The sequence below is a fragment of the Chaetura pelagica genome, unplaced genomic scaffold, assembly GCF_000747805.2.
Source record: "Chaetura pelagica isolate M959 unplaced genomic scaffold, ChaPel_1.0 scaffold829, whole genome shotgun sequence".
Taxonomy (NCBI): domain Eukaryota; kingdom Metazoa; phylum Chordata; class Aves; order Apodiformes; family Apodidae; genus Chaetura; species Chaetura pelagica.
Window position 1 is genome coordinate 54680 of NW_009954535.1, and position 17427 is coordinate 72106.

The 17427-nt window shown below is 42.9% G+C and overlaps 1 protein-coding gene across 1 annotated transcript in view; it reads left to right on the forward strand.

Annotated features, from left to right (window-relative positions):
• The window catches only part of PLCH1 (phospholipase C, eta 1), a 59675-nt gene that overhangs the window by 17841 nt on the left and 24407 nt on the right, over positions 1–17427 (forward strand). Inside the window, exons 2-6 of the mRNA XM_010004734.1 lie at positions 3918–4064; positions 4718–4961; positions 7418–7547; positions 10300–10470; positions 17162–17255. Of these exons, the coding sequence (XP_010003036.1) occupies positions 3918–4064; positions 4718–4961; positions 7418–7547; positions 10300–10470; positions 17162–17255 (786 nt within the window). The remainder of the gene's footprint in view (positions 1–3917; positions 4065–4717; positions 4962–7417; positions 7548–10299; positions 10471–17161; positions 17256–17427) is intronic.

Consider the following 17427-nt stretch of genomic DNA (forward strand, 5'->3'; position numbering starts at 1 on the left):
GATGTTTGTTTCACTGCTCTGATGTGCCCTGTGCATCAAAGTGCGTTTCTGTTTTACTGAAAGTGCTGCCAGGAAGAAGGTTTTGATTCCCCCAATATTTTCCTCCCAGCATCACCCCAGGGGTCCCACGTGCCTTACAGGCTTTGTGCTGAAGCACAACAGCAGGGCAGATATGCACGTCATGACTAGCACTGCTGAGAATTAAACCAAATTAATTGCAAATCATTGTAAAACAGGGCTCGTACGGGGAAGGGCTGTTAAACCTGTGAGCAGAGCTGTAACTTTTTGTGAGAGATCCTGGCAGGGCACAGTGGTAAGCTATTCCCTGCCCATTAGAGACCTGATTGCACACGGGATAGATTAGAGCAGAGTTGGATGGAAGGTAGTGCTGGCTGATTTGGGGCAGATTAGAGGGCTTTTTAAACATAAGGTCACGGATGGCTAGTGGTCAGAGTTCCAGCTTAGTGTTTGCATGCAGCAGCTTGGTGTACTCGGCAGAGAGGAGCTGTGTTGTCAGGTAGAATAAATAGCATCTACCTAAGGTGCAGGATTTCCAGCAACATCTGGATTTACCAGGGGCTCAGATGGCTTTCCTCCTGGCTGCAGAGGCCCACCATGTGCTGGGGAGTGTGGCCACTTCAGCGAAAGTCCAGCTGGCACAGATGGGTTTGTATCTGGTTTACCATTCCGTAGAGAAGCAGCTCCTGAAAAGATGTGTGTACTACTAGGAATTCTTATCGTTGCTTGAGCTAGAAATTTGGATTCAAGTAAATGTCTGTCAGGATAACTTTAGACTGTCAAGAATAAATTGGTGGATCTCTGGAAACAGAAATGGCTCTTGTAGTTTTCAGATATTTTTTTTCTTTGAAAGCAAATCTTTAATTATACAATACAGAAGCATAATATTTTATATTAATTTATAGATCAATTAACTTTGTTCTTGTAATACAAACTACAGGGTATTTTAATTCATTTTCAGACTGCAAAAATGCACAGCTAGTCCTTGTGTTAGAAAAATACCATTTAATGGAAACCATGTCTTGCATTCTCAAATGATACAGATCTGCATCGAGGATCTGCTTCATTTACTCAATATTTGTGGTTTACCTAGAGGTTGAAATGTTTCGGGTTTTTTTTGTTTTCTGGAACCAATTTTTCTATTCCTTTTCTAGAGTATTATTCTGCACTGCCTCTGTTCAATCACTTCTCTTTATTCAGATGGTAATGTGCTATGTTTGTATCTTGTGAACCTCTGGCTAGAGAGTGAAATTAGCATATTAGGAATAGAATTGAAGACTGTTTCTTTGTGTGGTTTTATTTTATAAATAGCTTACAGGAGAGGATGCTGTGTTTTGTAAATGGTTTCCAGAGCTGAAATCCAATGGGCCTTTGAATGGTGTGGCATTTCTATTACCTTAGTCTGTGCTTTAAAGTGGATTCTTTCTGTTATTAACACCTACACAGCAGGGATGATGCAATGAACTTTCTTACACATTTACTATTCTAATTAAAATGTCTGCATTCTGATGGTATTTTCTTAGAACTGGAGAAGTGCAAGCAGGAAAGCTGGTGCTTACTTGAGCACTACCCTTATTGCAGATGGCACTTGAGAATTGGAGACTCTTAAGATATTTGGCAGGAACTGGTTTCCTTCCACTCTTCTCTATTTTCGGGAAAAATGTTTTCTATTTAACTCAGATTCTGAAGCCTACCTGAAAACGTGTGTGAAATGCATCTGTAACAGTGACAAACATGATGTAGAAATGTTTAGGCAATTGAAACAGTGAAGAAGAAACCATATTGCCTTTTTATGATTGTTTTTTTTCCATAGATTTGTGGGCTGCAATTTACTGAGTGTGGCCCTTTTCCTGCTTTTCTTACATTAAGGAAATTTAGTCCCATTTCTTCTGCCTTATACTAGCTGTCCTCAACAACAGCTTAGTGAAAGCAGGTTTCTTTTTTTCCTCTATGACAAATGAGCTGATGATAATAGAGACTTATGTGAGAATTAGTTAGTTTTGTAAGACTTATTATTATCTGATAGGCTTAGGTGCAAAGAAGCAGATTTTCTGTGTTGAGTAGCTTGTTGCTAAACCTCTTCCTGAGCTAAAACTCTGTTGCAGTCAATCACTTTATAGTGAAATGAAAAAGTACGTGCAGTTTGTATGCCAGACTAATATACCAGTTCAGATTTGTGTATCCACACACTGGCCCAGCCTTTTCTTATGGAGAACCTTACTTCTGTGCTGGAGGACAATTCCTCTTTGGTTGTTAGGTATGAATCCCAGGCAAACTTCACCTACACCCAGTTCCAAACTGAGAGGCACAGTCTGCCAAGAGGATGTGTATGTATAGATGTGTGTTGTAAGTTTTAGAGACCTATTTTTGCTTCAGGTAATCTTCAAGGTTCTGACTTTTCCATCCCTTGTGGTGTAAAGGCTTGTTTTCCTGCTTTGTGCAACTTCAGATAGATACAAAATAAAACTGCCCCAGGAAATGTGTGTGGATGCTGTGTGACATCTAGTTCTAGCTTGGTTTAGCTCACTTCTCTGGTTCACCTTAAAGCACTTCCAAACCCACCTATTTATTTGGTACGTGTGATGGTTCAGGGAAGGTCATGTGTTTATATGGACATAATAAAGGACAAATTTATTGTACTCATGCACATCTGTGATGCTTTCAAAAGAGCTTTGGTTCAGTTCAGCTCAAGCTGAGTCCTCTTATTTCCCCAAGAAAAACTATTTCCCCATGTTTGACTAATGATTAGGATGCTGCTGTGGCCCACAGACACTTTGGAAGGAGCAGCCTCCTTCCTTGATGGCTTTGGGGTCATGTGTCTCTGCTGGAAGATGTGTTGTGGCCACACTTCTGCTGTGAAGGTAGAGTGAGCAGGGCCACCAGGATGTGCTCTGGCATTCAGAAGCACTGTGAAGCTTCAGCGAGCCCAGTGCTGCTTGTGCCACTTGCTGTGGGTGCAAAAGGAGGGGTCAGGAGCTAAGAAAATAAACCTTAGCCCTGGCCAGGAGGAGTGGGAGGGTGCAACTGGTCTCTGTTGTGAGAGCAGTACTGGAGAGAGAAGTGGTGAAGAGAGGAAGAATGATAAGAGGAAATAAAGACAAACCCAGATAGTGTTTGGGAGCCAGCCAGAGTGTAAACAAATCATCTGGGAGGTGAATTTGGAGTGATATCAAGTGAGGACAGACTGTGAATGGATAAAACCAGGGGAAGGTAATTTGAGAGCATGGATGTATACTGAGATCAAGAGGAAACGTTATCTTAATCCTAGTGTTTGGAAAACTGTAGGAGGGAAGATGTGAGATGAAATGGAAGAGATAGGTGCACTCTATGGCCCCAGATAGGCTGGGTGCATAAAAGCAAGTCATCACAGTATGTGCTTGAAATTTGGTAGCAGGTTGGAGAGGGTGTCAATGTGTGTAGCAGAGAGGAGGGATTGTGTATTTATAATTCCATTAGCAGCTCTAACAGTGTCACAAGCACAAGATAGAAGCTAAAGGATTACCTGGCCCAAAGGAATGTGGGCTTTGAATGATAGTCTCACCATTCAAAATTTGCAGAGTACTGGTTTAAAATTACAGCACTGAGTATAATATAAAAATATTTAAAGGAAGCAACCGTGGAACAACTATAAAATATTTTCCTTCAATATATGGTAAAGGGGTTTTTTGCCTCCTTTGTCATGAAGGTTTTTTGACACATGATTTTTAATTTTCCCATGTGGAGAAGCTAGTTGTGAAGAAGCAGAGATAATGTCTCTTATACAGCAGTGACAAGTTCTTGTCATTAAAGGTGCAGGTCAAAAAATGTGTATGCTTGGCAGATGCTGGAAAGCCAAGAGCTTGTTTTATGAGTGGAATCAGATAGCCTTTCCGTTGAATTTATTCTGTTCTGCTTTGCAGTTGAAAGATGCATGAGTGTTATGCAGTCTGGGACTCAGATGGTTAAGCTGAAGAGTGGAACCAAAGGGCTAGTTCGTCTCTTCTACCTGGATGAGCACAGGACCTGCATCCGCTGGAGGCCCTCCCGGAAAAGCGAGAAGGCGAAAAGTAAATGTCCATGTTTCTTCTCTTTTCTTGGGCAGTTCAGTGTTAGATTGTGCATTACAGAGGGAAACTGAAACAATAGTTTTGCATCAATTAAATGCTTTTGGGTGCTTATTTTAAATGTGGCATGTTACTTACGTGAAGGGTTTTCAAGAACTTAACCATCTACTTAAAGTTCAGGGTTATGAAAGGAAAGGGGTGTGTGGTTCAGTCAGAAGTTGACATTTTCCATAGGTTTATATAAATTATGAGCACACTGAAGAGTGACTGGATAGCAAACTATGCTGAACTCTTTTCAATCTATACATCAATATTTAAATACAGAGCCTAGAAAAATTCAGATTGAGGTAATTTTCTTGAGGCATTATTGAATCTGGAAGTTACTGTGCAGCATTATTTCTCACAGAAGCTGTTCCTGCTGCCCTGTTTGTAATTGGAAATTCAAATTAGTGATTTATTGAATAGAATAAGGAGTAGAATTTTACAGAGCTGTCACAGAGGCTTGAGATTAAAAAACAAGCAGTTGGGAAGGCCACAGATAATGACAGTTGATGTTTTTGAGCCAGTACATAGTGGCCAAGAGCTGCTGCTCAAAAGCAGAAAGAAATGAGGTGGGTATCCCAGCACACCAGTGTTTGCTGTCCTGTTCCCCGCAGTTGTCATTGATTCCATCTACAAAGTGACGGAAGGCCGGCAGTCTGAGATCTTCCACCGCCACGCAGAGGGGAGCTTTGACCCCAGCTGCTGCTTCACCATTTACCATGGCAACCACATGGAGTCCCTGGATCTCATTACCTCGAACCCAGAGGAAGCTCGCACCTGGATCACAGGTCTGAAATACTTGATGGCTGGAATAAGTGATGAGGACTCGCTCGCTAAGCGGCAGAGAACACACGATCAGTATCCTTTGTGGGCCTGGGCTCCAGCTCCAGAGGCAGTATTCCTGCCTTGTTTTTTAGTGACTTCAGTCCTGTGACCTCCTGCTCATGACCAAACACTTTGCCATTGATTGTGATGGAAACTTGAGTTACGGGTTTGACATGAACGCTTGCCTGGGCAATAAAACATCCCCTCTGCCTTAGGGACTAGACCAAAATCCAGCGTGATGCTGGGACAGACTTGTATTTTCTTAGTGAAATTCTTACTGAAGAGTCAAAACAGTCACTTCTAGTTATCTCAATAAATACTAACCCCAACATGATTTCAGGATTTCTGGAATCTTCTGTTTGCCCAATTGTTCTTTTATTCTTCTGCTGCAAATTGCAAGCTCAGAAGCCACTGTTTTCAAGTTATTACTAATTGAATACTTGAATTTGTTTGCATGGCTAAATCCCTAATGTTTTTGGGAGCCTTTCAATAATCTGACTAGTAACTCCTAGTCCCCTCTACTAGCCACTGTTTTCAAGTTATTACTAATTGAATACTTGAATTTGTTTGCATGGCTAAATCCCTAATGTTTTTGGGAGCCTTTCAATAATCTGACTAGTATCTCTTCTACCCCTCTACTCTTGGTGTTTGTATCTGTGTGTACTTTTCAGCCTCCATTGATTGTCAGGAGCACAAATCTTTAAAGTTCCTTAAATGTTGTAGCCTGGTAACCAAAATGAACTTCTTGTGAAGATCATGTACATTGAGTATTTTCTTGATGTGCTGTTTTTCACAACAGTGCTGACTAGTATGCTAATTACAAAAATATTTTTCCTTAAACTGAAAAAAAAAAACCCAACCCAAAGCAAACCAACTAACAAACCCATTTTGGTTAAAATGGTAACCTTTCCTTTCAGCTACACAGAAATCTACAGTGGGTCACTTGTATGTGCTCCATCTGGAGAATATACACCCTTCAGGCACTTTTAATTTAGATTTTCAGTGCTTAATTATGATACAAAGATAGGCACAGAGCCATTTGGGGGAATATGTTACATGCTCTGTTGCACACATACTCAGCTTGCTATATTTATCCATTACTTTTCCGAGCTGCTGTATGTTCTCTACTGGTAAAACATCACTTCAAGTCTAGTTTGTGTTATCAAATGTGGCAGCTTGGAGACTGCAGACAAAAAGACCCTTTGCCAGTTCCAGCTAGTGTGAGAACTTGGCAAAAGCTGTGAAGGGATGTATGTACAAAGAGGGGGTAAAAGGTATGGGTTAGAAAGTGGGGAAGTTCAAGCAGAATGAAGGGAGAAGCAGAGAAGACATAGGAGCAAGCCCAGAAATAATTGAGTACCTGAGTACATTCTCAGAGGAGCAGCTGGCAGCAGGAAACAGGAATGAGCACAGCAGGGCTGGAGTTGTGAACATAGCTGTGCATAATGGTCATAAACCTGCATCAGTTTTAAGGAAACTGTAGCAAGGGCAGAGGGAAAAAATTGTTCGGTGTCACCTCAACCCCTTGTACACCTGCAGAATATCCCAAAAAAGACTGTTAGAGATGAGCCATATGCTGCATGAAGAACCACCTCTTGTTTTCTGAATTTAACAGCTGCTAGCTTAATTTTATGCCATTTTGTCCTTGTGAGGGGAGAAACAGCAGATCTATGAGCCCCATCCATTTTCTCAGTGGAATTTAGAGTTCAGTGAGGTTGTTGGTGCCCTGTGCAAGGTGTGACACAAGGTGACAGCAGAGGTAGTGGAGAAAGTAGTGGACAACAAAGTTGTCCAGAGCTGGAAGAGTTAAATATGTTGATGGGGAACTATGTGAGTCCTGGAAGAGAGAGCATGGAAAAACAAGAGTGGTTAATTTTTAATGAGGTTCTTAAGGAAAACACAGGCAGATAATAATGTACTGGGGCTGATTTTACAGTCTTCCATCCTCTTGCAGTAGGTTAATGTCATCCCTGATACAGATGGCTGTTGAGCTTGATTCCTTGGAGTCAAGTCACAGAGCCAGTAACCCTGAGATGTAACTCCATGCAGGTCAACAGTCTGAGTTGTACTGGGTAGGAGGTACATAGCAAATTGTACCAGATGGCATACAGTAGTAAAAATGCTTTGGTTTGGCACCAGTGTGGGGAGAAAAATGTTGATAGCATCAGATCTTTGCCAGCAAGGACTTTATTTCATTATGTTCCCCAAGAGCAATAAAGCAGGCTGTGAGAAGTCTTTAATTCAAGTGTTTTTCCTAGAGACACTGACTTGAAAGATACATGTTTGTGAAGGTTGGATTGAGTAATGCTCAGTTCTTCTGCCTGGAAGATGTAAAGGTCCTCTGCTGAAGAGTTATGCCTCTGCCCAGAAGAACTGAGACAGGGCTTTGTTCTCCTGACTTTGAGCCTTGTCATTTACATGCCCAACTGCTCTACCTCTCTCCCAGTGAGGAAATCACCTGCTTGTACCTTTCCTTGACACGTCTGCAGCTGGGTGAAACAGACCTTTGAGGAGGCTGACAAGAATGGGGATGGCCTGCTGAATATTGAAGAGATCCACCAGCTGATGCACAAACTGAACGTTAACCTGCCCCGCAGGAAGGTCCGGCAGATGTTCCAGGTTGGTGTCCTCTGATGCACAGCACTGCTGTGGTGAGGTGGTGCCAGTTACCTCTGGTTCTGGACAGACCCAGAATAGGATTTGCTGGTCAGGACTTGCACCCTGTCCTTCTCAGCACCTCGCAGAGCTTTTACAAGTCTGAGCTTGTTGTAGACAAAGATGCATCAGAGCATTGTTTTATTGACATGAACCACATAGGAGACAGTTTATTACTTTTCAGATGCATTATTGTTTTCATCCCTGAACTGAATTGGTCTCTCTTGGCATTGATGGACAATGCAGTTACTCAGTTTCTATTGAAAACTTTTTAAATTTCCTTTCTGGAAATTGTTTGCTAGAAACTAGGTTTATGAAAGTAATTATATATTTTTAACAACTTCCTCTGACTTAGCCAGAATCACTTATTTACATCTGTTGCCTGCAAACAGTTACCATTTTCCACCAGCCCTAGTGTTTACTGTAGGAAAGGTAAGATAAGCCCAGGACATAATGGAGAGCAAAATAACATTTTCTTAACTCTTCAAAAACAGGACCAGGCAAAATCTGCCTTGCTTTAAAATGTGGGAAAGTTGAAGAATCTTCTGTAGTCAAAAGTGCTTTGTTTGTCTGGCATAAAGTGTGCATTGGGGTGCATCTGTGGATGTTACTCCCCAAAGACTTGAGAAGTGTGGAAGCTGGCAGGGCTGTGTTGCACAGGTCAATTTGGGTTGTATTTGTTCCTACAAGTTAGAAATGTCATTTAAGTTACGTAGTAGATATAAAGTGTTTTAAAATCTCATTTGACACCAGATAGGAATTATTCTCAGCTTACTTGCTGTGATCCCAGTTTGCAGCTCAGGTGGCAGTAGCACTAGCAAGGTGCAATGAGATGCAGCTCCCTGAGGTCAGTGGGTTGTGCTGCTGTTGGCTGCTGCAGGAGAGGCAGCTGAAGCTGCTCCTGAGAGGAAGAAAATGTAGCTCTCTGAGCACCTGAAAGTGTAGGGCCATCAGCACCCTCAGCCTTTAACTTTTGGTTAAAAATAAGCTGGTTTTCATCTGTTTATTTTGCTGCAGTTGCTGCTGGCCTATTTCTGAGTTACTAACCTGGGCCTCCCAGGTGTGGTTGAAGTTAAGGGCAAGTATAAAAGGAGTGTTGAAGGTTTGTTTAGGTGATTCAGGGCTCAATCCTAAAGGCCTCACCCCACAAGCAATGCCTTGTGCCAGCAGTCCTGTGGACTGCCAGGACTTAAGGCAGGATAAAAGGAATGGCAAAGTACCTGTGGGACAAACCAGCACCCTTACATCTGGCTACTCTGCACTGCTCTGGCACTTGATCTGCAGGCGTGGGTTTTTGTGCCTGACTTGGTGTCAGGGTTTCAGACATGGCACACTCAGCCCCCAGGCAGGGGGGGCACTGGTGGCTCTGTAGGGTGTCCAGGCTTAGGAAGCAGCCAAGCCCTGTGTCTGGGAACAGATTGAGGGGCTGCTGCTTTAGTTGAGCATATGTACGAGGAGTCACTGCTGCAGAGATGGGTTCCTGTTCTAAGAGGTGCTTAACAGTGGAGTGATTTATGTGAAAGGAAAGTAAACCTGGGTTCTTGGAAAGCAAAGCTGGCCAATGTGTTCATTGTATCTGTTACTAAACAAGCCTCTCTTCTGTAGAAGTGAGGTTGAGCACCAACTGGAAGAGCTTTCTTGAGAAGGAAGAAGTGATAGCAGGATGAAGTTACTCTCCACCTGGAGAAGAACTTGCATTTGGTTTACCAGTGTGGAGAGATGCCAACAGGTTCAGAGCCAAGTCAGTGTTAAAAGGACTCTTCCCAGAAGGTGTTCTGACCTGGACAGAAGGGAGCACCATTTTTACCAGAACATGACTTGGGATCAGAAGGGGGTTTGTAACTGTGGAGAAAAAGCATTATATGCAGCTATGAACGAAGGATGCTATTCATGGGACCAATAGGACATGTCTAAACCTTTCTGTTGCTTGGTCTCCATTATCTGCTTACAGCCTCAAACTTGGCAAGAGTTGTAGCTTCCCTGAAGTTTGTTTCTCAGGGACATCTACATAATGTTTGACATCAGCTCTCCAGAACAGACTCTTTGTTTTGAAAATCCAAAGCAATCCTCTTAGGCAGATGTTCACAGTAGAAGGCTTGTATTAACATGCATTGAGTACTGTTGTCTTCTCTTTCTACCTCTGAGGACAAACAAACTGCCACTAAGTCTGACACTATTTGGCATATTTTTGGTGTGGAGTCTTACTGCTGCTGCAGGCTTGTCCTCCCCTGCAGAGTGCTGACAGGTGCTGAGAGTATTGCCAGTTGAGTTAACGTAGCTTTAAGGCTGTGATACTGTCCTGAATGTTTTATAATGGCAGGCTGTTGTTAGAGAAAGTCACAGGGTGAAATTGTCACCTTCCTTGCTCTGTTTTTATCTGGGATAACTGCAGAGCATATAGGAGAGTAAAAGAGATCAGAATAAAGTCCAGGGTGAGCCTCTTTACATGGGAAAAAAATTCAAAACCAAAGATGGAAGGAATTGAGACTTGGATAGGGAACCTGTGGGTTTAGTGTAGTAAATGTTTTCACCAAAAAAATTCCAATAGATGGTATAATTTTGCAGTTGTTTTAGCCTCCTAGGATCTGAGTCTGAACAGAGTCTTGCAAACTGGAATTTATTAAATTTCTGTTTGTGTAGGTAAATCATGTTCTACTTGTCTGTCCCAGAATTCACCCATGTTTAGCATGCTTATCTGAGTGCCTTTATCTCTTAGGAAGCAGACACAGATGAGAACCAAGGAACCTTAAATTTTGAAGAATTTTCAGTGTTTTACAAGATGATGTCCTTACGTCGAGATCTCTACTTGCTGCTTTTAAGCTACAGTGACAAGAAGGATCACCTCACTGTTGAAGAACTTGCTCAGTTTCTAAAGGTGGAACAGAAGGTATGGGAATACTGTGCATCCATATGTACATGTAAATGCATTCAAGTATAGAGAGAATTTTATGGAAAAGTTTAGCTTGGGGCAGGGGTGGGAAAGAACAAATGTTGTAGCAGGTGTAAAAAAAAAAATACCTAAATGCCTTATTGTTTTTTAAATTATTCTAGAAAGACTGAACTTGTTTGGGCTCTGGGGCAGAAAGGCAAGTGTAGGGCAATATGGTTCATGTGGTATTCAGGGAACATCCACCCTTAGTCACAGCTGAGGATCACCTGTCTCAGCAGGGCTGCTTTCTCCTGCCTACCTGGTCTGGCTTGATTGTTTTGTGGGGGGATGTTTGTTTGCAGGACATGTCATTTATGAGTCAAAGTCTTGGCAGATACATTCTAAATGAGGATGATACATTAGATGTTTTAAAGCTATAAACACATGGGAAAGTAAGAAAAGCAAACTATTTCTGGTTATCTGCAAGTAGTTTGTGCATGGCTTGATGCAGTGACATGTTAAGGTGAATCCTGGTGTTTTCATGTCCTTCCTGACAGCAAAATTGACTCCTACAACACTTAGGTTACTATAAAAACTGTTACTAAGACTGCAGTAGAAATATTGACAACCACCCCTTAAATGTTGCCTAAATATGTATTAAATTTTAAAGGGAAGATTGTACTTTGTGATATAATAGAAAGTGGGATATTGTACCAACTGGCTGGGGGGAAGTTTTTTCCTCCTTCTGTGTCTTTCCTGATTTTTTTGTTAGGAAAGTCTGTTTTCCAGGCATTCCTCACAGATATGTGGGACTTACACAAAGAAAATTTCATGTCTGAAGTTTGCATTTGTATCTGAAGCACCTCAGAGAGAAGCCATTGAGAGAGTTGGGGTTCAGGGAACAGATGCCCTGACAAGGAATTTTAAAAAGAAAAATAAAATTGAAAAGGAGCATGAGTAACTTAGGAAGCAACGTTGGGTCAAAATTAGTGATTTTTCCCTGATGTGCTTGTCAACCAACTTGCTGAATTAAAACATCTCTAGCCATTTCTAAAATTATTGCTCCAGTGGAGATTTTCATGCCCATCTTGAAAGAAGCTGAATTACTACCAAAATTACCAGAGGAAAACATGGAGAGAATTTGTGCTCTGGACAGTGGGGAGCACAGAAAGAACTTCGTGATCTCATGTTTGCTTCTGGCAATTGTGTGTATTTCCAGGGTGTTGTTCCAAAACAACCTCACAGAAATAAATGCTAGCACCCCAACCTACTTGAGCTTCCTGGGTATGGATGCTGTATTTGTCTGTGACCACTGAATGAACTCCTGTACCACTCTGGGATCCTGCCTGCCATGACTGCTTTTTTTCTGAGCTATCCCTAGCATAAAATCTCAACAGTCTGCTGTTTGGTTGTTAAATTTCCCCCTGTTGGCCATGATGGCAATTCCCTGGCATGGACAACTTCCCACTTCTTTCTTCCTCCTCTGTGACACATGGAGCACTGTCACACCACCCATGCTGTTTGGTTGCTAAATTTCCCCCTGTTGGCCATTATGGCAATTCCCTGGCATAGACAACTTCCCACTTCTTTCTTCCTCCCCTGTGACACATGGAGCACTGTCACACCACCCATCTTGCTGTGGCGGCCTCAACACAGTTTCCTGTAAGCAATCTGGTCCTGGCAATTCTGCTGATTACAGCTTTAAAGCACAAAATGCTTGTATGTTTTTCCCTTTGTGCTGTGGCCCTCAGTCTTCTGAGCTTGCTGCTTTTGCCTTTGTTTCATTTTTAATCCCTGCCTTCTGCTTGGGTGCCCTTCAGAGGAGCACCCTTGACAGCAGCAGCAGCAAGGTTGACACTGATGAGAAAGCAAAGAAATGCTCCAGGGAGAACCTATTCCTGGAGATGCTAAAGTGCCCAGGAACAGCTGAAGAGCAATGGTATGAGAGAGCACTCAGGGACCTAGAGCAGGAAGAAAAACATGTGAAAGAGACAAGAGCTGTCTGTGGGTGCACAAGGATGTTGTGAAACTACTGATACAGTAGAAAAAACAAGTTGACTGTCAAGTCTGGCACATTGCAGTCTCTCCTTTGTCTATTCAGAGCGCTGACTGTGAACAGGGTTATTGGCTATAAATGCTCTGCTCAACATTATTCCTCCCCCCACCCCCCAAAAAAAAGTAAAAGCAGGATCTCCACAGATGAACCTCCTGGTGACACTTCAGAAGCACATTGCACTTTCTTTACCTCTTGCCTCTGGTCTTCCCGCTTCCCAGGATTAAAAGTGTTGGAGCAGATCTACCCTTTGATGGTTTCAGAACACAGACATGGTAACAATGTCCTCGGGTGAGACAAGATTGCCTTCAAAAGCTGATAATGGTTCCCATCATAATGCAGCCCTTAAGTGCCTTCAACCAAAGAGCAGTTTGTTTTTGCTCTTGTCTGGCTGCTTGGAAATCTGTGGACAGTCTGTCCAACTCCATCTGCTGCTCTTTTGGCAAGACTCTTAAATACTCTGCAGCCTGAGGATAGAACAAAGGGGGGTTGGATTTTTTTTTAGCTTGCTAAGCTGGGCTCTTTTTTTAGGAGAGCTCCCTGCTGCCTTCACAGAGCTTGTGAAACAGGTTATTTCCACCCAGGAGCAGTTAAACTCAGCTTATTGCTGTTGCAATTGCAAGTATATGGCTTCAAACGTCAGAAGAGCAGAACATAGTCTGGTTTCCTGGAATGACTTCTGGTCCTGCTGTCCTCTTAGCACAAGTGGCTGTGAGGGAGCAGCATCTCTGGCTGTCCAGTCATGCTTATGTTGTCCTTTTGGGGATGTCCTTTCTTAATAAACCCAATCACTGCGTGACTTGGTCCTCCCCAGGGATTGACCTCCTGCTATAGGACAATTATTTCTACAGCAGGATCTCTGGACTCTTTTGACTGACCGAGCTGGTCTCATAATTATCCTTGAGTAGTGGGCTTGGGTGAAATAAACTCTACAAGCACCATCTTCCCTGTTGAGGAGCAGCTTTGCAGCTGCTGGCTGCTCTGGACCCGCGTTGCAGAATGAGCGGCCTCATTCTGCCATGACCTTGGAGCCTGTGGGGCTGCTGCCCATGCTGGGGCTCAGCCTGGCCCTGGCCCTGGTCTGCTGTCTGTCTGTCCTTCCCTCCTCCTTTCTGCTCTACCCGTATCACAGCAAGTGCTTCTATTTCAGTCCTGGCAGAGACCTTTGGCTCTTGTGCCGATGGCTTTATGCAGAGATGAGGCAGGTTTGGTGCTACAAACCTGGGGAGTTTAGTTTGGCTCCCTGGGGTGGCTTTCCCATGTGCCTGCTTGCCACCTGCTGCCTTCCCATGGATCACTCACTTTGCTGAACAGTTTTCATCTGTCCTGAGCAAAAGGACAGCTGAGAGGTTGCCTCCAGCAGAGTTCTCTGCATGCTCCAGAGAAGTGCTGTATGTCCTGTGATGTGCCCAGTCCTATTCCCGAGTGACGGGACCAGATGGAAGTGCTGCTGCCATGCCATTGGATTGGTGTCACACCAGTATCTTCTGTGTTAAAAAGGGCTGCTGCTATGTGCAGCCCATATGAAACTGGTGGCAAAAATTAATGCCCCTGCTCATTTTAATTGAACTGAAAAGGAAGTAATTTTATAACAATTACACCCTCGGAATATGCCCATCTGGTTATGTAAAGCTTTCACTTAATTATTCAATATGGGTTAGCACATTTGGGATTAAGCCTGCTCAAGAGAGTAAGTTTGCTCTTAGTACTTGTCTGCACTAATTATACAGTGTCAGAGGAATAACCAGTGATGCAGTGAACAGTGAAAATGGGACAAACAGTGGTAAGAAGCAGGGACAAAGTACACTTCTAGAAAAGGAATGTTTGGAAGCCACTATGCCTGCTCTCCTGGAAGAAGTTTTAAAGCAATATAGTGAGACACTTTATGCCAGAGAATGTCAGTGTATGTTAGGCTTTGATCAGAAACATGAAGGATTTCAGGAACCAGTGTCCCAAAAGGCACAGGAAATCATAAGAATGTCAGTTTATGTACATGGACTTTGAAAAGAGGAGAGACTGTGGAGCTTGTTAATATCAGACAAGGAAGACAGTACCAGGTCATCACGCCTGGTCAGTCCTTTCTGCTTTCTGCAAAAAAAACAAAACATTTTTCAGCAACACAAAGTCTCAGCAGGAAAGCAAGCTGATGCCTTCCTGCCCCTCTCATGCTTGCACAGAAGTATGATCAGTGTAATGATTCATATGGTGACTCAATATGTCATGACATTTTGCACTGATATCTTGCATGGGAAAGAAATCAGATTAATGTCTTTGCTTTGATTATTTGTTTTTATTTTCCTTATAGAATGGTTAACTGGGGCCAACTGAAGCCTAACCCATCAGAGTGCTGCTGGCAGCCTGCTGGGTCGGCATCACGTCTAGGAACACCTTTCACTGGCATTGCACTTCTCTAACTACTTGCCTTTTGTTTTTGACCCTAACTGCTCTTCTGCTTTGCATTCCTTTCCCTTACTTCCCTGGAGTTTGGCATTCGATTTGTCTGACCTGCTTCCAAAGAGACTGGTAAAATCCAAAGTGATTTCTTCCTTCTTTCTCTTACCTGTGCACTGAAGATTAGAGCTAATGTTGCTTTTTTGTGGTTTTATAGGATTTTATTTTAGGAAAACTCATTGCTAGTTCATTTTCTTAAAAACCAAGGTCTTCTCAGTAATTCAAAGGCTGATATGCTGAAAGAACATTCTGCCTTTAAAGCTTTTAAGCAGGAATTTAGAAAGTAAACCTGTATCTAAGACATTCTGGAAGCTCTGCTATTGCCCATCTTCAGTAATTCAGGTATCTAAATCACTGATCATTACTATTCAGTATAATTTCTAGTGGCATACTTCAAAGCTTAATGAAAGTAGCTGAAGTTGTCATCACTCTTAAGCTACAGTTTAAAAGCCTAAATCAGCAGACTTTCCCTAGCAGATGCAGCTTTGGACTAGATTAGATATTTTCATTCCTAGAGCACACAAGTACTGCCACTCAGCCATCAAGGAGCCTTGTGGGATAATGAAAAAGGTGCTCCTAGCCCCTGTGCTGAAGAGGGGCTGCTCTGAGCAGTGTTTGCAATCATACAGCCACATCCACTTCAGCTAGGAGAATCAGTTAATTTATCCACTGAATTGTTCTCATTCCTATTGTCCTGTGTAATTCCTGCAGGCATCTTACGATAGTTAGGAGATACACATAAAATGTTTGGAGAGGGAAATGGGCTCACACCAGGACAGCCATGCCTTCCCTGTGCAAGAGGGAAAACAGAGGGAAGGGTGAAGGGGAGGAAAGCTGGAAATCGTCTCCAAGATTTTCAGCGTGAGTCATCGTATGAGTTGAGCTGCTCACTTGCCCTCTGTTATTGTCCATCTTATGTTGACATGTCTGGTTTTCCTTCCCCTCCTCTGGCAGCTTTTTGTACTTGGTTGGGCCTTGCAGGTGAGGTGTGAAGAGGTACGGTCAGTCATGACACCCACATTCCCTTGGAGGAACTTGGCAGCATCAGGCCCTTAGAGAAGACCAGAGAGTCAGCCTGGTTGAAGAGGCAGCCTACTTTCAGATTCCTGAAATGGATGCTGATGCTGGGAGTACTGAGCTGTGGGAAATGATGGAAAGCACCATTTGTTAAAGGCTGCAGACACAGGGGAGTAAAGGAATTGGATTTGCTGTCTGGAAGAGAAGTCCATTAGGAAGAGTAGCTCACAGAAGGACCATTTTGGGATGTAAATAACAAATATTCTGCAATCTGCAGGAGGGCTGACCTGCCTCCTGCACTGCCTGGAGCAGTCTTGGTGGCAGAGGGGCCAGGCTGAGGGCCCCAGGCTTCTGCTGCCCTCAGGGCACCTGAGCTGGGGCTGGTGCCAACAGCGAGTGGAAGGATGGGTGAAATGAGCTGCCAAAGGATTTAGAGTCATCATTGCATCCTGTGGTATTATTTCCATGGAGGAGATCAGACACAGTCCATCTTAGCTCTCACTTTGGTTCTCTGCAAGGGAGCAGGAGGGTGAGAAGAGATGAGTGACAAAAGCCACTTCTTTAATTTTCAGGTAATTTAAGTGGTTGGTGATACTCTGGCCCCACTTGTTGGTTAGGGCTTCAATTGTGGGCTAGTTGAAGCTGAGAGCAAAGCTCTTATTCATTTCAGCAGAACTGCTGGTTTTCATTTCAGAATCTAATTATTTCTCTCCTAGCCTGTATATTGCAGTGAGCTCTCTTGGAAGTAATGAAATCACAGAACTGGAAAATGCATGAAAATGAAATCAAACCCTGCAAATCTTTTTGCATGTTTAAGTAGATTGTATTAAAGAATATAACTTCATAGTTCTCATTTCAGCTCTGTTGCCCAGTACAACCATTATGAAGTGTACTTAACAGCTAATTTTCATCTTTACACTAAAATGACACAGCTTTTAAGTGATCACTACCTCCCCTATTTTTCTCCTCAGAAGTAAGAGCCATGAAGCTTGGGCAGCACTGGCAAAAATAAAACAAAAACCTGAATGTCCTTTTACAGCAGTGTTACTGACTGTCCTATTCATATCTGACTGAACTCTGTGTTTGATCATAAGGTATTTCGACTGGAGCCAGAAAACCTGAAGTAGATATTGACGTGCTGGTGGTATCATGGGGAAAAATAAGTGTATCAACACTTTTTTTTTGCAGATGAACAACGTGACACCAGAATATTGTCTCGACATCATACAGAAGTTTGAGGTATCAGAAGAAAACAAGAGGCAAAATGTTCTTGGGATTGAAGGTAAAGCTTTTGATTTGGAAGTTAGTTTTGTCCTGATATGCTGTATCAGAACAGAAACTCTAACAGTGTTTTGGTGCAGCTCACTATATTTGACTGCACCAGCAAGTCACACAGCAGCTCAGCAGTGTGGCTGCATGTTTGTGAGATGTGGGAGAGACAAGTGAAGGTGGGA